The sequence below is a fragment of the Pristiophorus japonicus genome, chromosome 6 (genome assembly GCF_044704955.1).
Source record: "Pristiophorus japonicus isolate sPriJap1 chromosome 6, sPriJap1.hap1, whole genome shotgun sequence".
Lineage (NCBI taxonomy): Eukaryota > Metazoa > Chordata > Chondrichthyes > Pristiophoridae > Pristiophorus > Pristiophorus japonicus.
In genome coordinates this window covers 193,418,874-193,435,950 of record NC_091982.1, presented here as the reverse complement: position 1 = coordinate 193,435,950, position 17,077 = coordinate 193,418,874, and the positions used below count along the sequence as shown (strand labels likewise).

Below are 17,077 nucleotides of genomic sequence, written 5' to 3'. Positions count from 1 at the left end.
CCCACACTGGATCGATCATCCTCAGCCACATGGTGTGTCGCAGCACGCTTGCTCAGATGCGGACACGTTCGCTGAAGGTGCCCCATTGTTGCACAGCCTTTGCACACGTATCGCTTGAATCGGCATTGATGGGCCCTGTTGTGTATGCATGCCTGTTTACTGTGTGATGTCTGTAACACTGTTATGCCACATTGAATGTACCCTTATACTGCACACACCTTACCAGTACACCAGAAGGTGCTGCTGCTGGAGACCTATGGGTTGCCTGCACACGGCAGGTAACCCTGTATAAAAGGAAACTCACAGCTTGTTGTCATCACTCAGGAGCTGCAAATAAAGGACTACAGGTCTACACCGTTTAAGTATCATACCCTGTTTCGTGGAGTCATTACTAAAGGTGCCTACATACACCACAGGCCCGATGATGGCCCCCACAACGCCAACAAGACAAGATTTGATTCGTCCCCGATGGCAGACTTTGAGCAGTTACGGGTCGTAGGAACGCGGGCGAGTAGGCCCTGCCTGCCGACGATATTATTTTATGCACAGTACTTGCCAGTGAGTTTTGATGCTGGGAAGATATCTGTTTTGAGTTTTCGTCCATGGACATGCATGCCTGGGCGATCGTGATGGCCCTGCTCAGGTCTAGAGATTCAGCAGCCAGCAGCTTTTGAAGGATGACCTCGTGGCCAATGCCAAGCACGAAAAAGTCCTGCAGCATTTTCTCCAACGCAGCTCTGAAGTTGCACGGCCCAGCGAGACGTCTCGGGTCGGCGACAAATTCCGCCACGTCCTGGCCCTCGGAGCGATTGGGCGTATAGAAATGATACCTCGCCATGATGATGCTTTCCTTCGGTTTAAAGTGGTTCCTAACCAGTGTACACAATTCATCGTAAGTCTTATCCATTGGTCGAGTCGGTGAGAGTAGATTCTTGATAAGGCCATAAATTTTTGACCCACAAACGGTGAGGAGAACCGCCCTGCGCTTAATTGCGTTAGCGGTTCATTCCAATCCGTTGGCTACGGAGTACTGGTCGAGGCAATCAGTGAAATCCTCCCAGTCTTCCCCTTCCATGAATCTCTCCAAAATTCCAACAGACATGGTTGCGTGAAAGTTCGTATTTTTAACTCGTCGCCAATTGTTAAGTATCGAATAACTCCACGAGGCTAAGTACGGTGAGCTAGTTCAGGCATGACCTTACTCCAGTTTATTTATTCTCAAAGTGAGGATTCAACATGGATGCCAACTTTGTATACACGGCTTGCACGTGTCTGCCAGTGACCATTAGGACTCTGACAGTCGTGCCCTCCGGTGGCAGGTAAAACCCAGTTAACATACATAACAGCAGCCACACTGCAGATTGCGAGTGACCCCCAGATAAGTAGTCACCCAGAACCTGGGCCTAGTCCCATTGTTGTGACTGGAATTAAATGATATGGCCAATGTTCCCATTAAGCTGCACGGCCTCGTAGCTGTCTGGAAGTCCTGCACAATGGCGATCACCAGCTTTTCAATGGGACATTTCGCAGACGCGCAAAACTTTGAATGGGCCACACAGTCCGTTAAAGGACTGTACACCCGGGAAAGGGAAAGATTGGACGTGAGGCTGCTGTAATCCAAGGTAGCAGCACATGCCAGGCCTCGAGAAAAGCACATAGAGGCACCCAGGGAAAACATGGTGAGGTCCCACCATCATAGATAAGTGTCTAGCTAGTTTGGTTCAGACCACATGATACTAAAAAGCAGCTGAGTGCATTGGACGCAGCAAAGACTGTGAGCCCTGACATTGGGCCCAAGTTTCCACATGATTTGCGCCTGATTTTTAGGAGCAACTGGTGGAGAACGGACTATCTTAGAAATCGCAATTCTCCACATTTTTTTTTCTGCAGTTCTAGTCAGTTAGAACAGTTTCACTTTGGAACAGAATTTTTTCTTCAAAAGGGGGCGTGTCCGGCCACTGATGCCTGATTTGAAAGTTTCCACAGTGAAAACGTACTCCAAACTAACTTAGAATGGAGCAAGTGAAGATTTTTGTAGAACTGAAAAAACCTTGTCTACACATTAAAAAATCAGGCGCAGGTTACAAATTAGGCGTCCAGAACGAGGTGGGGGGGAAGGGAAGTCATTACATTCGACAATAAATCCTTATTTATACTTATACAAATATTATACAAATAAATCCAACCTGAATAAACATTTATAAGCAAAGAAAAGATTAAATAAACCATCTTCCTACCTGTGTGAAAGTGCTTCAGTCAGCTCAGCGGTGTGGCATCGTTCCCGCGAACGGGAGGGAGGGAGGGGCAGTCGGGCAGTAAGCAGGCATCAAGCAGCCTTCCACTTGAGGTGGAAGCCTTACAGTCAACTCAGTGATGTGGCGTCGTTCCCGCGAACGGGAGGGAGGGAGGAGGCAGCCGTTCCCGACAGCGGGGAGGGGGGAAGGAGGCAGTGAGAAGGCTGCAGGAAGCCTCAGAAGTTGAGCAGCCATTCCCGACGGCAGAGGGGGGGGGGTGGAGAGAGGCCGTCGGGAAACAGCTGCCTCAACTTCTGAGGCTTCCTGCAGCCTTCTCACTGCTGCAAGAAGCCTCAGTGCTGATCATAGAAGGGCAATGTGCTTTTATTAAAAAATGTTCAAAAATTAAACAGCTACAAAGAACTACAAAAATGGCCGAGTGCCAATGTTTCCTTCACACTGCGCGTGCGCGAATGCTCCAACACGCACGCGCAGCGTTGCCAGCACGAAAAAAACTCATTTAAATGGTACCCGCCCCCTCCCACTTACAAATTCGGCGCGAGTATCGGCTCCGTCCCCCTGGGCGCCACGCCAAGCTGACATGGAGCTGCAGGGCGCTCCAGACTCGCGCGTTTTTTTTCAGACGCTGTTTTTGGCGCGAAAAACGGGCGCCCAGCTCGGAGGGGCACCCGTTTTGTAGCGTGTGGAAACTTGGGGCCAATATCCCAGCTGTAGTATTGAAGACCTGTACACCAGAGCTAGCTGCTCCCCGTACCAAGCTGTTTCAGTATCAGTACAGCTGTGACACTGACATCGATCCAACAATATTGGCCAGGTATGTCCCATCCACAAAAAAACAGGACAAATCTAACCTGGCCAATGACCACCCCTCACAATCATCAGTATAGTGACGGAAGGAGTGATCAGTAGCGTCCTCAGCTCAACTATTTTCAACTGCTTCATCAGTGACTCTCCCTCCGTCATAAGGTCAGGAGTGGGGTTGCTTGCTAACAATTACATAGTGTTCTGCTCCAATCGCAAGTTGTCAGATAATTAAGCAGCCCATACCAACCTACAGGACAACCTGGATAACATTCCTGGGCTGACAAGTGGCAGGTAAAATTTCGAGCAGAATCCATTCATTTCAGTGAGATTCTCATTCGCCCACAGGCTGAATGAGGCAATGGCAACATTTAACTGGCGGGACTCATTAACATGTCACTGACTGACTTCCTGTCCAAACTGATGGGAATGGGTGGGGAGCGGCTGGTGGCCTGCAGAATTATGCACAGCCCTCTGTCGCCTGCTGGCACTAAGGTAAGTGTGGGGACTGAGGTTCTAGTGGATGGGAAAGGGGAAGTCACAGATAGAGGAGACTGACTTTTTCTTGTGGGGCCAGGAGAAGCAGAAGTGCCAAATATGAGGGTCGATTTGAACCCTACACATCCAGCAGAAACCAGGCGGGTAGACAGTTAAAATTGACTAGGTGACTTGCCCGCTGATGTACCACATGGATTCCGTTGTCTTTGATCTTAACTTATTCTGGAATGCCCCTCCAGGCTCCACAAAGGAAAGTAAAAACCCTACTTTGAATGTATTCTTCTGCTTCCGAACCTCTTCTGACTAGAGTTCACTAAACTAGGCTTCCCCACTCAGGTCAGAGTTAATATAATGGTTAGGGCTCAGTGACATCATCGCACCCTAATCTGGATATTGAAAGAAACCCCACTGGCCTAAGGCCGGTGCATTGCCACCCACTCAGAAGAACAAGTTAAGATGAAAGACCGTGGGATCCAGGCGGGACATCAGTGGATAACTAACCAGCTTGCTTTCCGCTGAGCAGGTAGAATTAAAATCAATCCCCAAGTATCGCCCATCCTTGCTCGATTAGTTAACGTTCTAGAATTACCTACCGAACACCAGTGTGGGAACACTACCATTACAAGGACTGAAACAATTCAAGGAGAAGGCCCATCACCACCACCTCAAGAAAACTAGTGATGGACAATAAGTGCAGCCTTATCGGGGCCACCCACATCCAGAGAGCAAATTAGAAAAAGATAATGCCGGTTCCTTTGGCCAAATGCTCAGGAAGATTTGAGTTGTAGATTTCTCTCGAGCTGTTATAGAGCTGCATTGTGTCAACTCACAGGAAGTGCACTGGAGCGAAATATTCAGTTCTCCGAGCTAGTGAGAGGATCCATTCAGTACACCGATTACACTTGTCTCCTTGAGATGGGTTTAAGTAACAGGAAATGTTGGGACTCAAACCATTGCCATTGATAATTTTGCATTGAAATCCTGTGATAGCATTGTCTTTTTAAATGTCAAACTTGATAGATTTCATCTCTTTTTTTTATAGATTATAATGGAACAGTACCGAAAATTTGCCTGGGTGGCCTGGTTTACAGAAATATTTATCACTGTCAGTATTACTGTTTCCTTTCTGGTGCTTGGATCTGCAATGAAGCATACATGTACGTCAACTTTTCTAAATATTTTTGAAGTTTAAATACCCAAGAATTTAATTATCATGAGTAAACTATCATATATATTTTTTAATTCTCAATTCAGGATTCTTATGGATAATTTCTATGACTTTTTAAAACTGTAATTTTATTGATTACGCCTCTGTTCATCCTCTGGGACATTTTTCTACATTAAAGCTGCTATATAACAGCAGGTTGTTGTAAAACTATTTTGTAGGCCCTTGCATGTCAGATACTGGATACAAAGACCGACTTTTACAAGATGTTAATGGTATAAAATATCAATCTGTAGACTGGCACTAGAACAATGAGCAGCATTCAAACCTCATTCTCTTTTCTGTCCCACCCCACCAGAAAATTAGCAACAAATTGTACGATAGAAAAGGTTGCTCATTAATAATGTGATATTTTGATAATATAAAAGCCCTATTCGTATCAAACATATTCCATTAGTATTGGACATAAGCCACTGGAAGAACAAATTACTCCACTGCACTGCAGTAAATCTTGTAGAAAGCATAAAAGGTCTAAATTCACCAATTAAACAATCAGCCTCATTAATCACTAAACCCACATATCGGGCCCAAGTTTCCACTCACGCCTAGAACGGCGCAGTCCCGACCTGGATGCCCGTTTATCGCGCCACAAAGTGCGCCTAAAAAAATCCTCGGTATTCTCCACCTACCTGCAGGTCCTCTGGCCCTCGGCGCAGCCAGCACGAGCTGTGGGGGGGCAGAGCCAGGTCCCTGCGCTGAAAACAGTGCCGGGACCTCTGCACATGCGCGCTACAGTGGGCACGCAAGTGCAGTAGCTCCAGGCGCCGAACTGTGTGGGAGGGGCCAGAAGCACACAGCCCCTAGCCCTGGCCCAATGGCCTCACTGGGTCTGCGTGAATAAGGCTCCTCCCACGGCCAGCTCCTGTTCCCCCCCCCCCCCCCCGACCAGACCCGACACTCGCTCCCCCCCCCCCGACTGACCCGACCCGACCCGCGCTCCTGTTTCCGCCTCCCCGACTCGCGCTCCTGTTCCCGCTCCCCGCCCCCCCTGCCTCCGGACCAGACCCGACACTCGCTCCCCGCCCCCCCTGCCTCCGGACCAGACCCGACACTCGCTCCCCGCCCCCACCCGCCTCCGGACCAGACCCGACACCCGCACCCCCCCCCCCCCGACTGACCCGACCTGACCCGCGCTCCTGTTCCCGCCTCCCCGACTCGACCCGACCCGCGCTCCTGTTCCCGCTCCCCGCCCCCCCGACTGGACCCGACCCGACCCGCGCTCCTGTTCCCGCTCCCCGCCCCCCCGACTGGACCCGACCCGACCCGCGCTCCTGTTCCCGCTTCCCGCCTCCCCGACTCGACCCAACCCGCGCTCCTGTTCCATCTCCCCGCCCCCCCCCCGACTGGACCCAACCCGACCCGCGCCCCCGACTCGACCCCCCCCCACTGGACCCAACCCAACTCCCGTACCCAGACTGGATCCGACCTGACCTCCCCCCCCCTTCTACCTCCCTCTCTCTCTCTCTCTCTTCCCCCCCCTCTCTCTCTCTCTCTCTCTCTCCCTCCCCCCCCCCCCCCCGGACCTGAAACGAATCTCCCCGACCCGACCCAACCCAACGCCACCTACCTGTAAATCTGGTGCTGGGGACGGGCCCTGCCCGAAGTCTCGGGCCGGCCCGTTCAGCCTTCGGTCCCGAAAGGCCTGCCTGAAGAACTTTCACACAGGTAGGAAGATGGTTTATTTAATCTTTTCTTTGCTTATAAATGTTTATTCAGGTTGGATTTATTTGTATAATATTTGTAGAAGTATAAATAAGGATTTATTGTAGAATTTAATGACTTCCCTTCCCCCCCCACCTCGTTCCGGATGCCTAATTTGTAACCTGCGCCTGATTTTTTAATGTGTAGAACAGGTTCTTTCAGTTCTACAAAAATCTTCACTTGTTCCATTCTACTTTAGTTTGGAGTACGTTTTCACTGTGGAAACTTTCAAATCAGGCGTCAGTGGCCGGACACGCCCCCTTTTGAAGAAAAAATTCTGGTCCAAAGTAGAACTGTTCTACCTGACTAGAACTGCAGAAAAAAAAATGTGGAGAATTGCGATTTCTAAGATAGTCCGTTCTCCACCAGTTGCTCCTAAAAATCAGGCGCAAATCATGTGGAAACTTGGGCCCATTGACTTTGAGAATTAGAGAACTCAGATAGAAAACCTCAGCTAGCACATTTTGGCTCTAGAACCGATTCATGAATGGTCTACCAGTTAGTTGGGTATTTTAGGTTAATTGTATACAGCGTATTATTAGCATTGTGCTGGGCTTTGTGACTAACCAAATTAACCATCAACATATCCAGAGTTAGCAGCTATGCTTTTAGCAGAACAAACCAAAATCTATATTTACCACTATTTGGTTTAATCTGAACTCAGGATGTCATAACAGTAAAATGGTATCACATCAGAGTAATAGAATCCAGAAAAATAGATGTGGAAGTACAATTCATGCCCTTTTCATTCCTGGATTTAGTGAACAAATTCAGATGTTTACACTTGATCCTTCTGGAATTAATGGTAGTAATTACACACAATGTCCAATTGAAACTGTGAAACACTTCAGGATGAACCACATTCAGTGTAGAAGCACAGAAATGATTCAGTGTCACAATGTAATTAGGGTTTACTTACATGTATAATTACACAGTTCACAGCTAGAATAGCAGCAATGCTGATGGTAATGATTTAAACGAGTGAGTATTTAAACAGGTGTTGGCATAAATATTCACCCGTAATTTCCTGCAACAGCGATATTGTGTGCCCAAACATCGAAAATAGCTGCAGGAATAGGCCATTCGGCCCTTCGAGCCTGCACCACCATTCAATATGATCATGGCTGATCATGCAACTTCAGTACCCCATTCCTGCTTTCTCTCCATACCCCTTGATCCCTTTAGCCGTAAGGGCCTCATCTAACTCCCTTTTGAATATATCTAACGAACTGGCCTCAACAACTTTCTGTGGTAGAGAATTCCACAGGCTCACAATTCTCTGAGTGAAGAAGTTCCTCCTCATCTCGATCCTAAATGAATTACCCCTTATCCTTAGACTGTGACCCCTGGTTCTGGACTTCCCCAACATCGGGAACATTCTTCCTGCATCTAACCTGTCCAATCCCGTCAGAATTTTATATGTTTCTATGAGATCCCCTCTCATTCTTCTAAATTCCAGTGAATATAAGCCTAGTCGATCCAGTCTTTCTTCATATGTCAGTCCTGCCATCCCGGGAATCAGTCTGGTGAACCTTCTCTGCACTCCCTCAATAGCAAGAATGTCCTTCCTCAGATTAGGAGACCAAAACTGTACACAATATTCAAGGTGTGGCCTCACCAAGGCCCTGTACAACTGCAGTAAGACCTCCCTGCTCCTATACTCAAATCCCCTCGCTATGAAGGCCAACATGCCATTTGCCGCCTTCGTCGCCTGCTGTACCTGCATGCCAACTTTGAATGACTGATGTACCATGACACCCAGGTCTCGTTGCACCTCCCCTTTTCCTAATCTGTCACCATACAGATAATATTCGGCCTTCCTGTTTTTGCCACCAAAGTGGATAACCTCACATTTATCTACATTATACTGCTTCGGCCATGCATTTGCCCACTCACCTAACCTATCCAAGTCACCCTACAGCCTATTAGCATCCTCTTCACAGCTCACACCGCCACCCAACTTTGTGTCATCTGCAAACATGGAGATATTACATTCAATTCCTTCGTCTAAATGATTAATGTATATTGTAAATAGCTGGGGTCCCAGCACTGAACCTTGCGGTACCCCACTAGTTACTGCCTGCCATTCTGAAAAGGACCCATTTATTCCTATTCTTTGCTTCCTGTCTGCCAACCAGCTCATTATATTTTCCCCAATACCATATGCTTTAATTTTGCACACTAATCTCTTGTGTGGGACCTTGTCAAAAGCCTTTAGAAAGTCCAAATACACCACATCCACTGGTTCTCCTTTGTCCACTGAACTAGTTACATCCTCAAAAAATTCTATAAGATTTGTCAAGCATGATTTCCCTTTCATAAATCCATGCTGGCTTGGACCAATCCTGTCACTGCTTTCAAAATGCGCTGCTATTACATCTTTAATAATTGATTCCAACATTTTCCCCACTACCGATGTCAGGCTAACCGGTCGATAATTCCCTGTTTTCCTTCTCCCTCCTTTTTTAAAAAGTGGGATTACATTAGCTACCGTCCAATCCATAGAAACTGATCCAGAGTCTGTAGAATGTTGGAAAATGACCACCAATGCATCCACTATTTCTAGGGCCACTTCCTTAAGTACTCTGGGATGTAGACTATCAGGCCCTGGGGATTTATCGGCCTTCAATCACATCAATTTCCCGAACACAATTTCCTGACTAATAAGGATTTCATTCAGTTCCTCCTTCTCACTAGACCCTCGGTCCCCTAGTATTTCCGGAAAGTTATTTGTGTCTTCCTTCGTGAAGACAGAACCAAAGTATTTGTTCAATTGGTCTGCCATTTCCTTGTTCCCCATTATAAATTCACCTGATTCTGACTGCAAAGGACCTACGTTTGTCTTCACTAATCTTTTTCTCTTCACATATCTATAGAAGCTTTTGCAGTCAGTTTTTATGTTCCTTGCAAGCTTACTCTCATACTCTATTATCCCCCTCCTAATTAAACCATTTGTCCTCCTCTGCTGAATTCTAAATTTCTCCCAGTCCTCAGGTTTGCTGCTTTTTCTGGCCAATTTATATGCCTCTTCCTCGGATTTAACACTATCCCTAATTTCCCTGGTTAGCCACGGTTAAGCCACCTTCCCCGTTTTATTTTTACACCAGACAAGGATGTACAATTGTTGAAGTTCATCCATGTGATCTTTAAATGTTTGCCATTGCCTGTCCACCGTCAACCCTTTAAGTATAATTCGCCAGTCTATCCTAACCAATTCACGTCTCATACCATCGAAGAGTATCAACCGCCAGTGGAGAGTTTACAACAAAACTTTCTGGGTAACTGATAGGAACACGCTGAAACAAGCATATGGCCATTACAATTTCTGTCACTCCACAGACAAATACTGATACCTTTTTGTTAATAGTTTATATTTATTTGCAATTTTAAGTCATTTTAGCGCAGTTGGTTTTTCATCAACAGCCTATAAATAAATATTTTGCAAACATTTGTACATTTTCTGCATTTATTGAAAGAAGTTTATGGAAATAACTAAAAGAGAATATAAAAGATACTTTATTATTTCAATTTTATTCAATCCCTCCTGGTGATGAAAATTAAATAAAATTTAAAATCCGTTCTCTTGATCTTCAGGATCTGAAAGCCTATATTTGAACTACAGCAGCTAACTCTGGACATGTCAATGGTTAATTTGGTTAGTCACAAAGCCCAGCACAATGCTAATAATACGCTGTATACAATTAACATAAAATACCCAACTCACTGGCAGAGCATTCATGAATTGGATCTAGAGCCAACATTTTTAAGAAGGTGTTTTCTTATCTGAATATTTCATAATCACCCATTATGAATCTATAATAAACATGAGATGGTGTTTTATGTTAAAGTACTTCTGTTTTGCATAAAAGAAGAAACTTAGCTATTGTTTCAAATAGATCTGTATTGACCAAACATTAGATGGATACTATTAATTAAATGGAAAAAACTGTGAATTGTTTATCGCTGCCTGGTATCAATAAGGCTTTGAAACAGAATTGATGGATACCAGTCCTTTTCTAATCACTGATAGTAGCCAATGTTTCAGCTTTTATTACTTGCAAGCAATAATGATTAAATTTGATTGTAAATAAGCTGATCATTATTCCTTTCCCTATCTTCAAAATGCCACTTAAGTACCTGAGGGTTTCCAGATTTGTTGAGTCTATTTGTAATTATTTAAATAAAATGTCCCAAGTCATTCTATTATCATTCACAATTTAAAGCAGAAATTGAAACGGTGTACTCTGTTTACCAGTTAGTTCTGTTCTTAACACCTTTGCTTCTGCGCTTTAGATATAATTGCTGAGTTAAATAAAATAAAATTGTATAGATTTACATTTTTCGATAAACATCCAGGTAATTTCATCAAACCAACAACCTACCACCTGTATTTCATTAAAATCAGTCCACGTGGAGCGGTGAAATCGATGCAAAGTATTTCACCTTTGTTAGGAACAGGGATTAGCTGCTACAAACAGCAACATGAATCCCCCAGGACGACATCATAACAATTAATGATTGAGAAAAAAAACAACTTTGGACTGAAGCAGGTTGGGGCTCCAATTAATTTCAGGTCATTTCTAACGTTGAGCAAAAGTGAAGCATATTTTATTAGATTAATAGGTCCATTAAAACTGGCATGTCACACTGATATGGAATATCCTAATCCAAATATGAAGGAAGAGGTGAGGCCAGTGTTATCTAAGAGTCCTTTAACTTTGTGACTTTAGGGACTGATATTCTTTGTAAGAGCTTTTGCTGCCCTCTCCAGCCCAGTTTATATATGGTTTTGCTTGTTATGGATTAAACATAATTTGTACACACATTGATACACAAATGTTGAATTGTCTTTTTTGGCATTTATTCTTGAGGGACTTTTTAGCTAAATAAACTTGTGAAGAGGCAGATTAACGACAATCAATGCTTAAAAAGAAACCGTTTTTAAAAAACTTAAAAGCATTGCTAATAAAACGTTTTAATTGACATGACAACGCAATAGTTTGGAAGCTGACTTTGAACAAGTCCCGATCATCAATCAAAATGCATATGATGTAAATGAAATCAGAGAATGCATTTAAAGTCAATAAATCACATCACTGCCAGGTCTCCAGTGCCATTATTTTTCAGTCTACATGGCAGTGGCGAAAAACAGCTGTTAATTCAGGAAATTCATGATCACCATTGATTTTAATGGTAGGTGAAGCTATGATAATTAAATTCTCACCGTTTCAGTGAGGATAAAGGCAAAAGGTCCCACAAAATTATGGAATGGTGTAAATAATGCCATAAGTCACTTGAACAATAAATTACTGGAACTTCTGCACTAGAATATTGGCACACATTATAGATGCGTCATTGTTATGAAAATTATTGAAGCATATATTTCTCCCCTAGATCAGATCAAGAGCTAAATCCAGGGTAAACTCTGCAACATCTTAGACAGACACTTCAACTTCTCCTCATTTTGTTTACTAATTCTGTTCAGGAGACCCCCAAGCTTTCCCTACAAACGGGCATTTGAATTTATTTCCATGTAAAATAGTAAACAATATATAAGGATATTATCTCAAACAAAATGATTGCTAAGTCAGCTTTTAAAATATTAAGTACAGAGATATGAATGCAAGGGTGAGGTCAATACCAGGCAAACGTCAGGATAAGGAGTTGGCATTTATCTTCTGAATTCATTATGGTTTCTTTTTGCGTTATTTGCAAAAATTATGTTCCATCAGCAATAAATAGTAATTTCAGTTTGGCAAGAGTTTTGGGGAAACTAAATTTATTGCAACTTAACTTGGTGTGATAAATTTTTGGTCAGGTCTTGATAATCCAATTGTTTCGATAACACTGTGCCTGCAAGTGGCAAGAAAAGTAGCACGAATCAAGGGAACTTCCGATCGCCGCTGTTTTGAATGGGGTTGGAGCTATTATAATTAACTTTTTACTAATTCGGCATCATCATCATAGGCAGTCCCTCGAAATTGAGACTTGCTTCCACTCTAAAAGTGAGTTTTTGGGTGACTGAACAGTCCAATACGAGAACCACAGTCCCTGTCACAGGTGGGACAGACAGTCGTTGAGGGAAAGGGTGGGTGGGGCTGGATTGCCGCACGCTCTTTCCGCTGCCTGTGCTTGTTTTCTGCATGCTCTCGGCGATGAGACTCGAGGTGCTCAGTGCCCTCCTGACCGGATGCACTTCCTCCACTTAGGGCGGTCTTTGGCCAGGGACTCCCAGGTGTCGGTGGGGATGCTGCATTTTATCAAGGAGGCTTTGAGGGTGTCCTTGAAATGTTTCCTCTGCCCACTTGGGGCTCGCTTGCCATGAAGGAGTTCCGAGTAGAGCGCTTGCTTTGGGAGTCTTGTGTCAGGCATGTGAACAATGTGGCCCGCCCAACAGAGCTGGTCGAGTGTGGTCAGTGTTTCGATGCTGGGAATGTTGGCCTGATCGAGGACGCTGACGTTTGTGCGACTGTCCTCCCAGGGAATTTGCAGGATCTTGCGGAGACATCGTTGGTGGTATTTCTCCAGCGATTTGAGGTGTCTACTGTATATGGTTGATGTCTCTGAGCCATACAGGGGGGGCGGGTATCATTACAGCCCTGTAGACCATGAGCTTTGTGGCAGATTTGAGGGCCTGGCCTTCGAACACTCTTTTCCTCAGGCGGCCGAAGACTGCGCTGGCGCACTGGAGGCGGTGTTGAATCTCATCGTCGATGTCTGCCCTTGCTGACAATAGGCTCCCGAGGTATGGGAAGTGGTCCACGTCGTCCAGGGCCGCGCCGTGGCTCTTGATGACTGGGGGGCAGTGCTGTGTGGCGGGGTCAGGTTGGTGGGGGACCTTTGTCTTACGGATGTTTAGTGTAAGGCCTATGCTTTCGTACGCCTCAGTGAAGGTGTTGACTATGACTTGGAATTCAGTCTCTGAATGTGCGCAGACATAAGCATCGTCCGCGTACTACAGTTCGAAGACAGAGGTTGGCACGGTCTTGGATCAGGCCTGGAGACGATGAAGGTTGAACAGGTTCCAACTGGTTCTGTAGTTTAGTTCCACTCCAGCAGGGAGCTTGTTGAGCGTGAGCTGGAGCATTGCAGCGAGGAAGATTGAGAAGATTAATGTGCAAAGTTAAAGCACATGGGATTGGGGGTAGTGTGCTGACGTGGATTGAGAACTGGTTGTCAGACAGGAAGCAAAGAGTAGGAGTAAATGGGTACTTTTCAGAATGGCAGGCAGTGACTAGTGGGGTACCGCAAGGTTCTGTGCTGGGGCCCCAGCTGTTTACATTGTACATTAATGATTTAGACGAGGGGATTAAATGTAGTATCTCCAAATTTGCGGATGACACTAAGTTGGGTGGCAGTGTGAGCTGCGAGGAGGATGCTATGAGGCTGCAGAGTGACTTGGATAGGTTAGGTGAGTGGGCAAATGCATGGCAGATGAAGTATAATGTGGATAAATGTGAGGTTATCCACTTTGGTGGTAAAAACAGAGAGACAGACTATTATCTGAATGGTGACAGATTAGGAAAAGGGGAGGTGCAACGAGACCTGGGTGTTATGGTACATCAGTCATTGAAGGTTGGCATGCAGGTACAGCAGGCGGTTAAAAAAGCAAATGGCATGTTGGCCTTCATAGCGAGGGGATTTGAGTACAGGGGCAGGGAGGTGTTGCTACAGTTGTACAGGGCCTTGGTGAAGCCACACCTGGAGTATTGTGTACAGTTTTGATCTCCTAACTTGAGGAAGGACATTCTTGCTATTGACGGAGTGCAGCGAAGATTCACCAGGATGGTGGGACTGACCTATCAAGAAAGACTGGATCAACTGGGCTTATATTCACTGGAGTTCAGAAGAATGAGAGGGGACCTCATAGAAACGTTTAAAATTCTGACGGGTTTAGACAGGTTAGATGCAGGAAGAATGTTCCCAATGTTGGGGAAGTCCAGAACCAGGGGTCACAGTCTAAGGATAAGGGGTAAGTCATTTAGGACCGAGATGAGGAGAAACTTCTTCACCCAGAGAGTGGTGAACCTGTGGAATTCTCTACCACAAAAAGTAGTTGAGGCCAATTCACTAAATATATTCAAAAGGGAGTTAGATGAAGTCCTTACTACTCGGGGGATCAAGGGGTATGGCGAGAAAGCAGGAATGAAGTTGCATGTTCAGCCATGAACTCATTGAATGGTGGTGCAGGCTAGAAGGGCTGAATGGGCTATTCCTGCACCTATTTTCTATGTCTATGTAAGAGGGTTGGCGCGCTGACGTAGCCCTGCTTGACCCCAGTCCGGACATGGATTGGGTCTGTGATGGATCTGTTAGTCAGGATCACCGCTTGCATGTCATCATGGAGCAGGCGGAGGATGGTGATGAATATTTGGGGGTAGCCAAAGTGGAGGAGGATGCTCCATAGTCCCCTGCGGTTGACAGTGTCAAAGGCCTTTGTAAGGTCAAAGAAGGCCATGTACAAGTGTCGCGCTGTAAAAATCATGTCCGTTGTACCCTATAGAGGACAAAATCCGCACTGTGACTCCGGGAGGAACTCCTCAGCCACAGTGTTGAGGAGGATTCTAGCGACAACTTTCCCAGTGGCTGATAACAGGAAGGTTCCTCTGTAGTTGCCACAGTCGGACTTGTCCCCTTTTTTAAAGATTGTCACGATTACTGCATCTCTAAGATCTCCCGGCATGCTCTCCTCCTTCCAGATGAGAGAGATGAGGTCGTGCATTCGTGCCAAAAGTGCCTCTCTGCCATACTTTAATACCTCAGCGAGTTTACACCTTACTCTGGAAAGGCAAACCAGAGGAAAAATGCTGCCTCCACGGAGTTGGTTTCACTATCAAGAACGAGCTGGTTGATCGCCTCAGAGACTTCCCCTGCGGGATTAGCAAACATCTCATGACTCTCCGACTCACCCTACCCCGGAACCAATGCACCACAGTAATCAGTGCGCATCACCCGCGCCATGACAGGAGCTGACGACTGCTGGATGGACCACCGCCTAATCCGTTCCATCATCAACATCAACATAGCCCCAAAGTGGCGACGGCAGCAGAAGCAATGCCGCAAAAAAGTCAATGCCGGGGCACTCAAAGACTCAGCTAAGAGAGCCCTATACAGCCAGCACCTCACTGCTAATATGCGACCCTTGATGACCCAAAGTCGCAGAATACCCACAGCGCTCGGTCTGCCCTCCAGGCCAACATAACCAGTGCCTGCAAAGGGTCACTCAACCAGGAAACACCAGGACTGGTTTGATGAGAATGACCAGTAGATCCAAGAGCTAATAAATCACAAGTGCAGGGCATTTCTGAAGCTAAAACAACAACCCAACTCGGGAGAGGCAAAGCAGCATTACAGGCTAAGGTCCAACAAAAAACCCGCAACCTAAAGAATAGATGGTGGGTGGAGAAAGCACAGGAGATTCAGCAGCTGGCCGACAGCCATGATTTGTGAGGATTCTTCACTGCAGTCAAGGCCACCTATGACCCAAGCACCCAAGGCCCTACCCCACTGCTGGCCAAGAACAGTGAGACACTCATCAAGGACACCGAGGCAGTCAGGACTCGCTGGAAGGGGCACTTTGGAGATCTCCTTAACCAAGACTCTGCCTCGACTCCATCCCGCAGCATGCTACCCGCCACCATCTCAGCAAAACCCCAGCCCTGCACGAGGTAGAAAAGGCCATCCACCAGCTCAAGAACAACAAGGCAACGGGAGAGGATGGAATCCCCACTGAAGCACTAAAATGATTCGGCAAGGTTTTCAGCAAATGACCCAAGAATGACCATTTAAAACATGAGGAGGACTTTTTTCCACTCAGGGTTGTGAATCTTTGGAATTCTCTTCTCCAAAGGGCTGTGGATGCTGGATCGTCGATTATATTTAAACCCGAGACAAATAGATTTTTGGACGCCGGGGGAATCGAGGGATATGGAGATTGGCAGGAAAGGAGTTAAGGTCAAAGAGCAGCCATGATCTTATTGAATGGCGAAGCGGGCTCGAGCAGCTGGATGGCCTACCCCTGTTCCTAATTCTTACGTTAAGAAATTTTGGTGTGACGGAAAATCTAGCTTAACTCGCATCTTAATTTCCTGGCTCTTCTGCGTTGGAATAATGGTGTATGGCTCATGATGGATTTTTCAGAAAATTCCTGGCCAATATGGGAGGGCATGTGATACTAGTTTGTTTCACTATTGCAGCTAAGTTATATAACATGCTTGTGAGTTAAGGCATCCCCTCCATCTATTACATTAGAAGTGTTCATTAGTTTGACTTGTAACATACTACCATCAAATTGAAAATAGTAATGCAAATCGAAGTGATCACTGGTATTGATTGTGTTAAAATTTGAAATTCTTGTAGTATTTGCCTACACACTTGACACTTAAGCCAATTTTTTCTTTCTTTTCTATATATATATATGATCTTTTCCCTGCAGTAGAAGGCTGGGTGGATAGCTTCTGGAACAGGAAATGTGAGCATGCTTCTAAACAGTGTGAAAAGTCTTGCTTGCAACTAATTAAGATTGGCGGTTTGAAAAGGTAAAGCAACAGTTCAATCTTAAATTACAATTGTAAGATGATTAAAAAGTAACTGCTTA

General features: G+C 45.6%; 1 protein-coding gene across 1 annotated transcript in view; it reads left to right on the top strand.

The window, feature by feature from the left end:
- LOC139265339 (uncharacterized) overlaps positions 1-17,077 on the top strand; it is a 514,006-nt gene that overhangs the window by 483,184 nt on the left and 13,745 nt on the right. The window contains exons 14-15 of the mRNA XM_070882307.1: positions 4,597-4,711; positions 16,916-17,018. Coding sequence (XP_070738408.1) covers positions 4,597-4,711; positions 16,916-17,018 — 218 coding nt within the window. The remainder of the gene's footprint in view (positions 1-4,596; positions 4,712-16,915; positions 17,019-17,077) is intronic.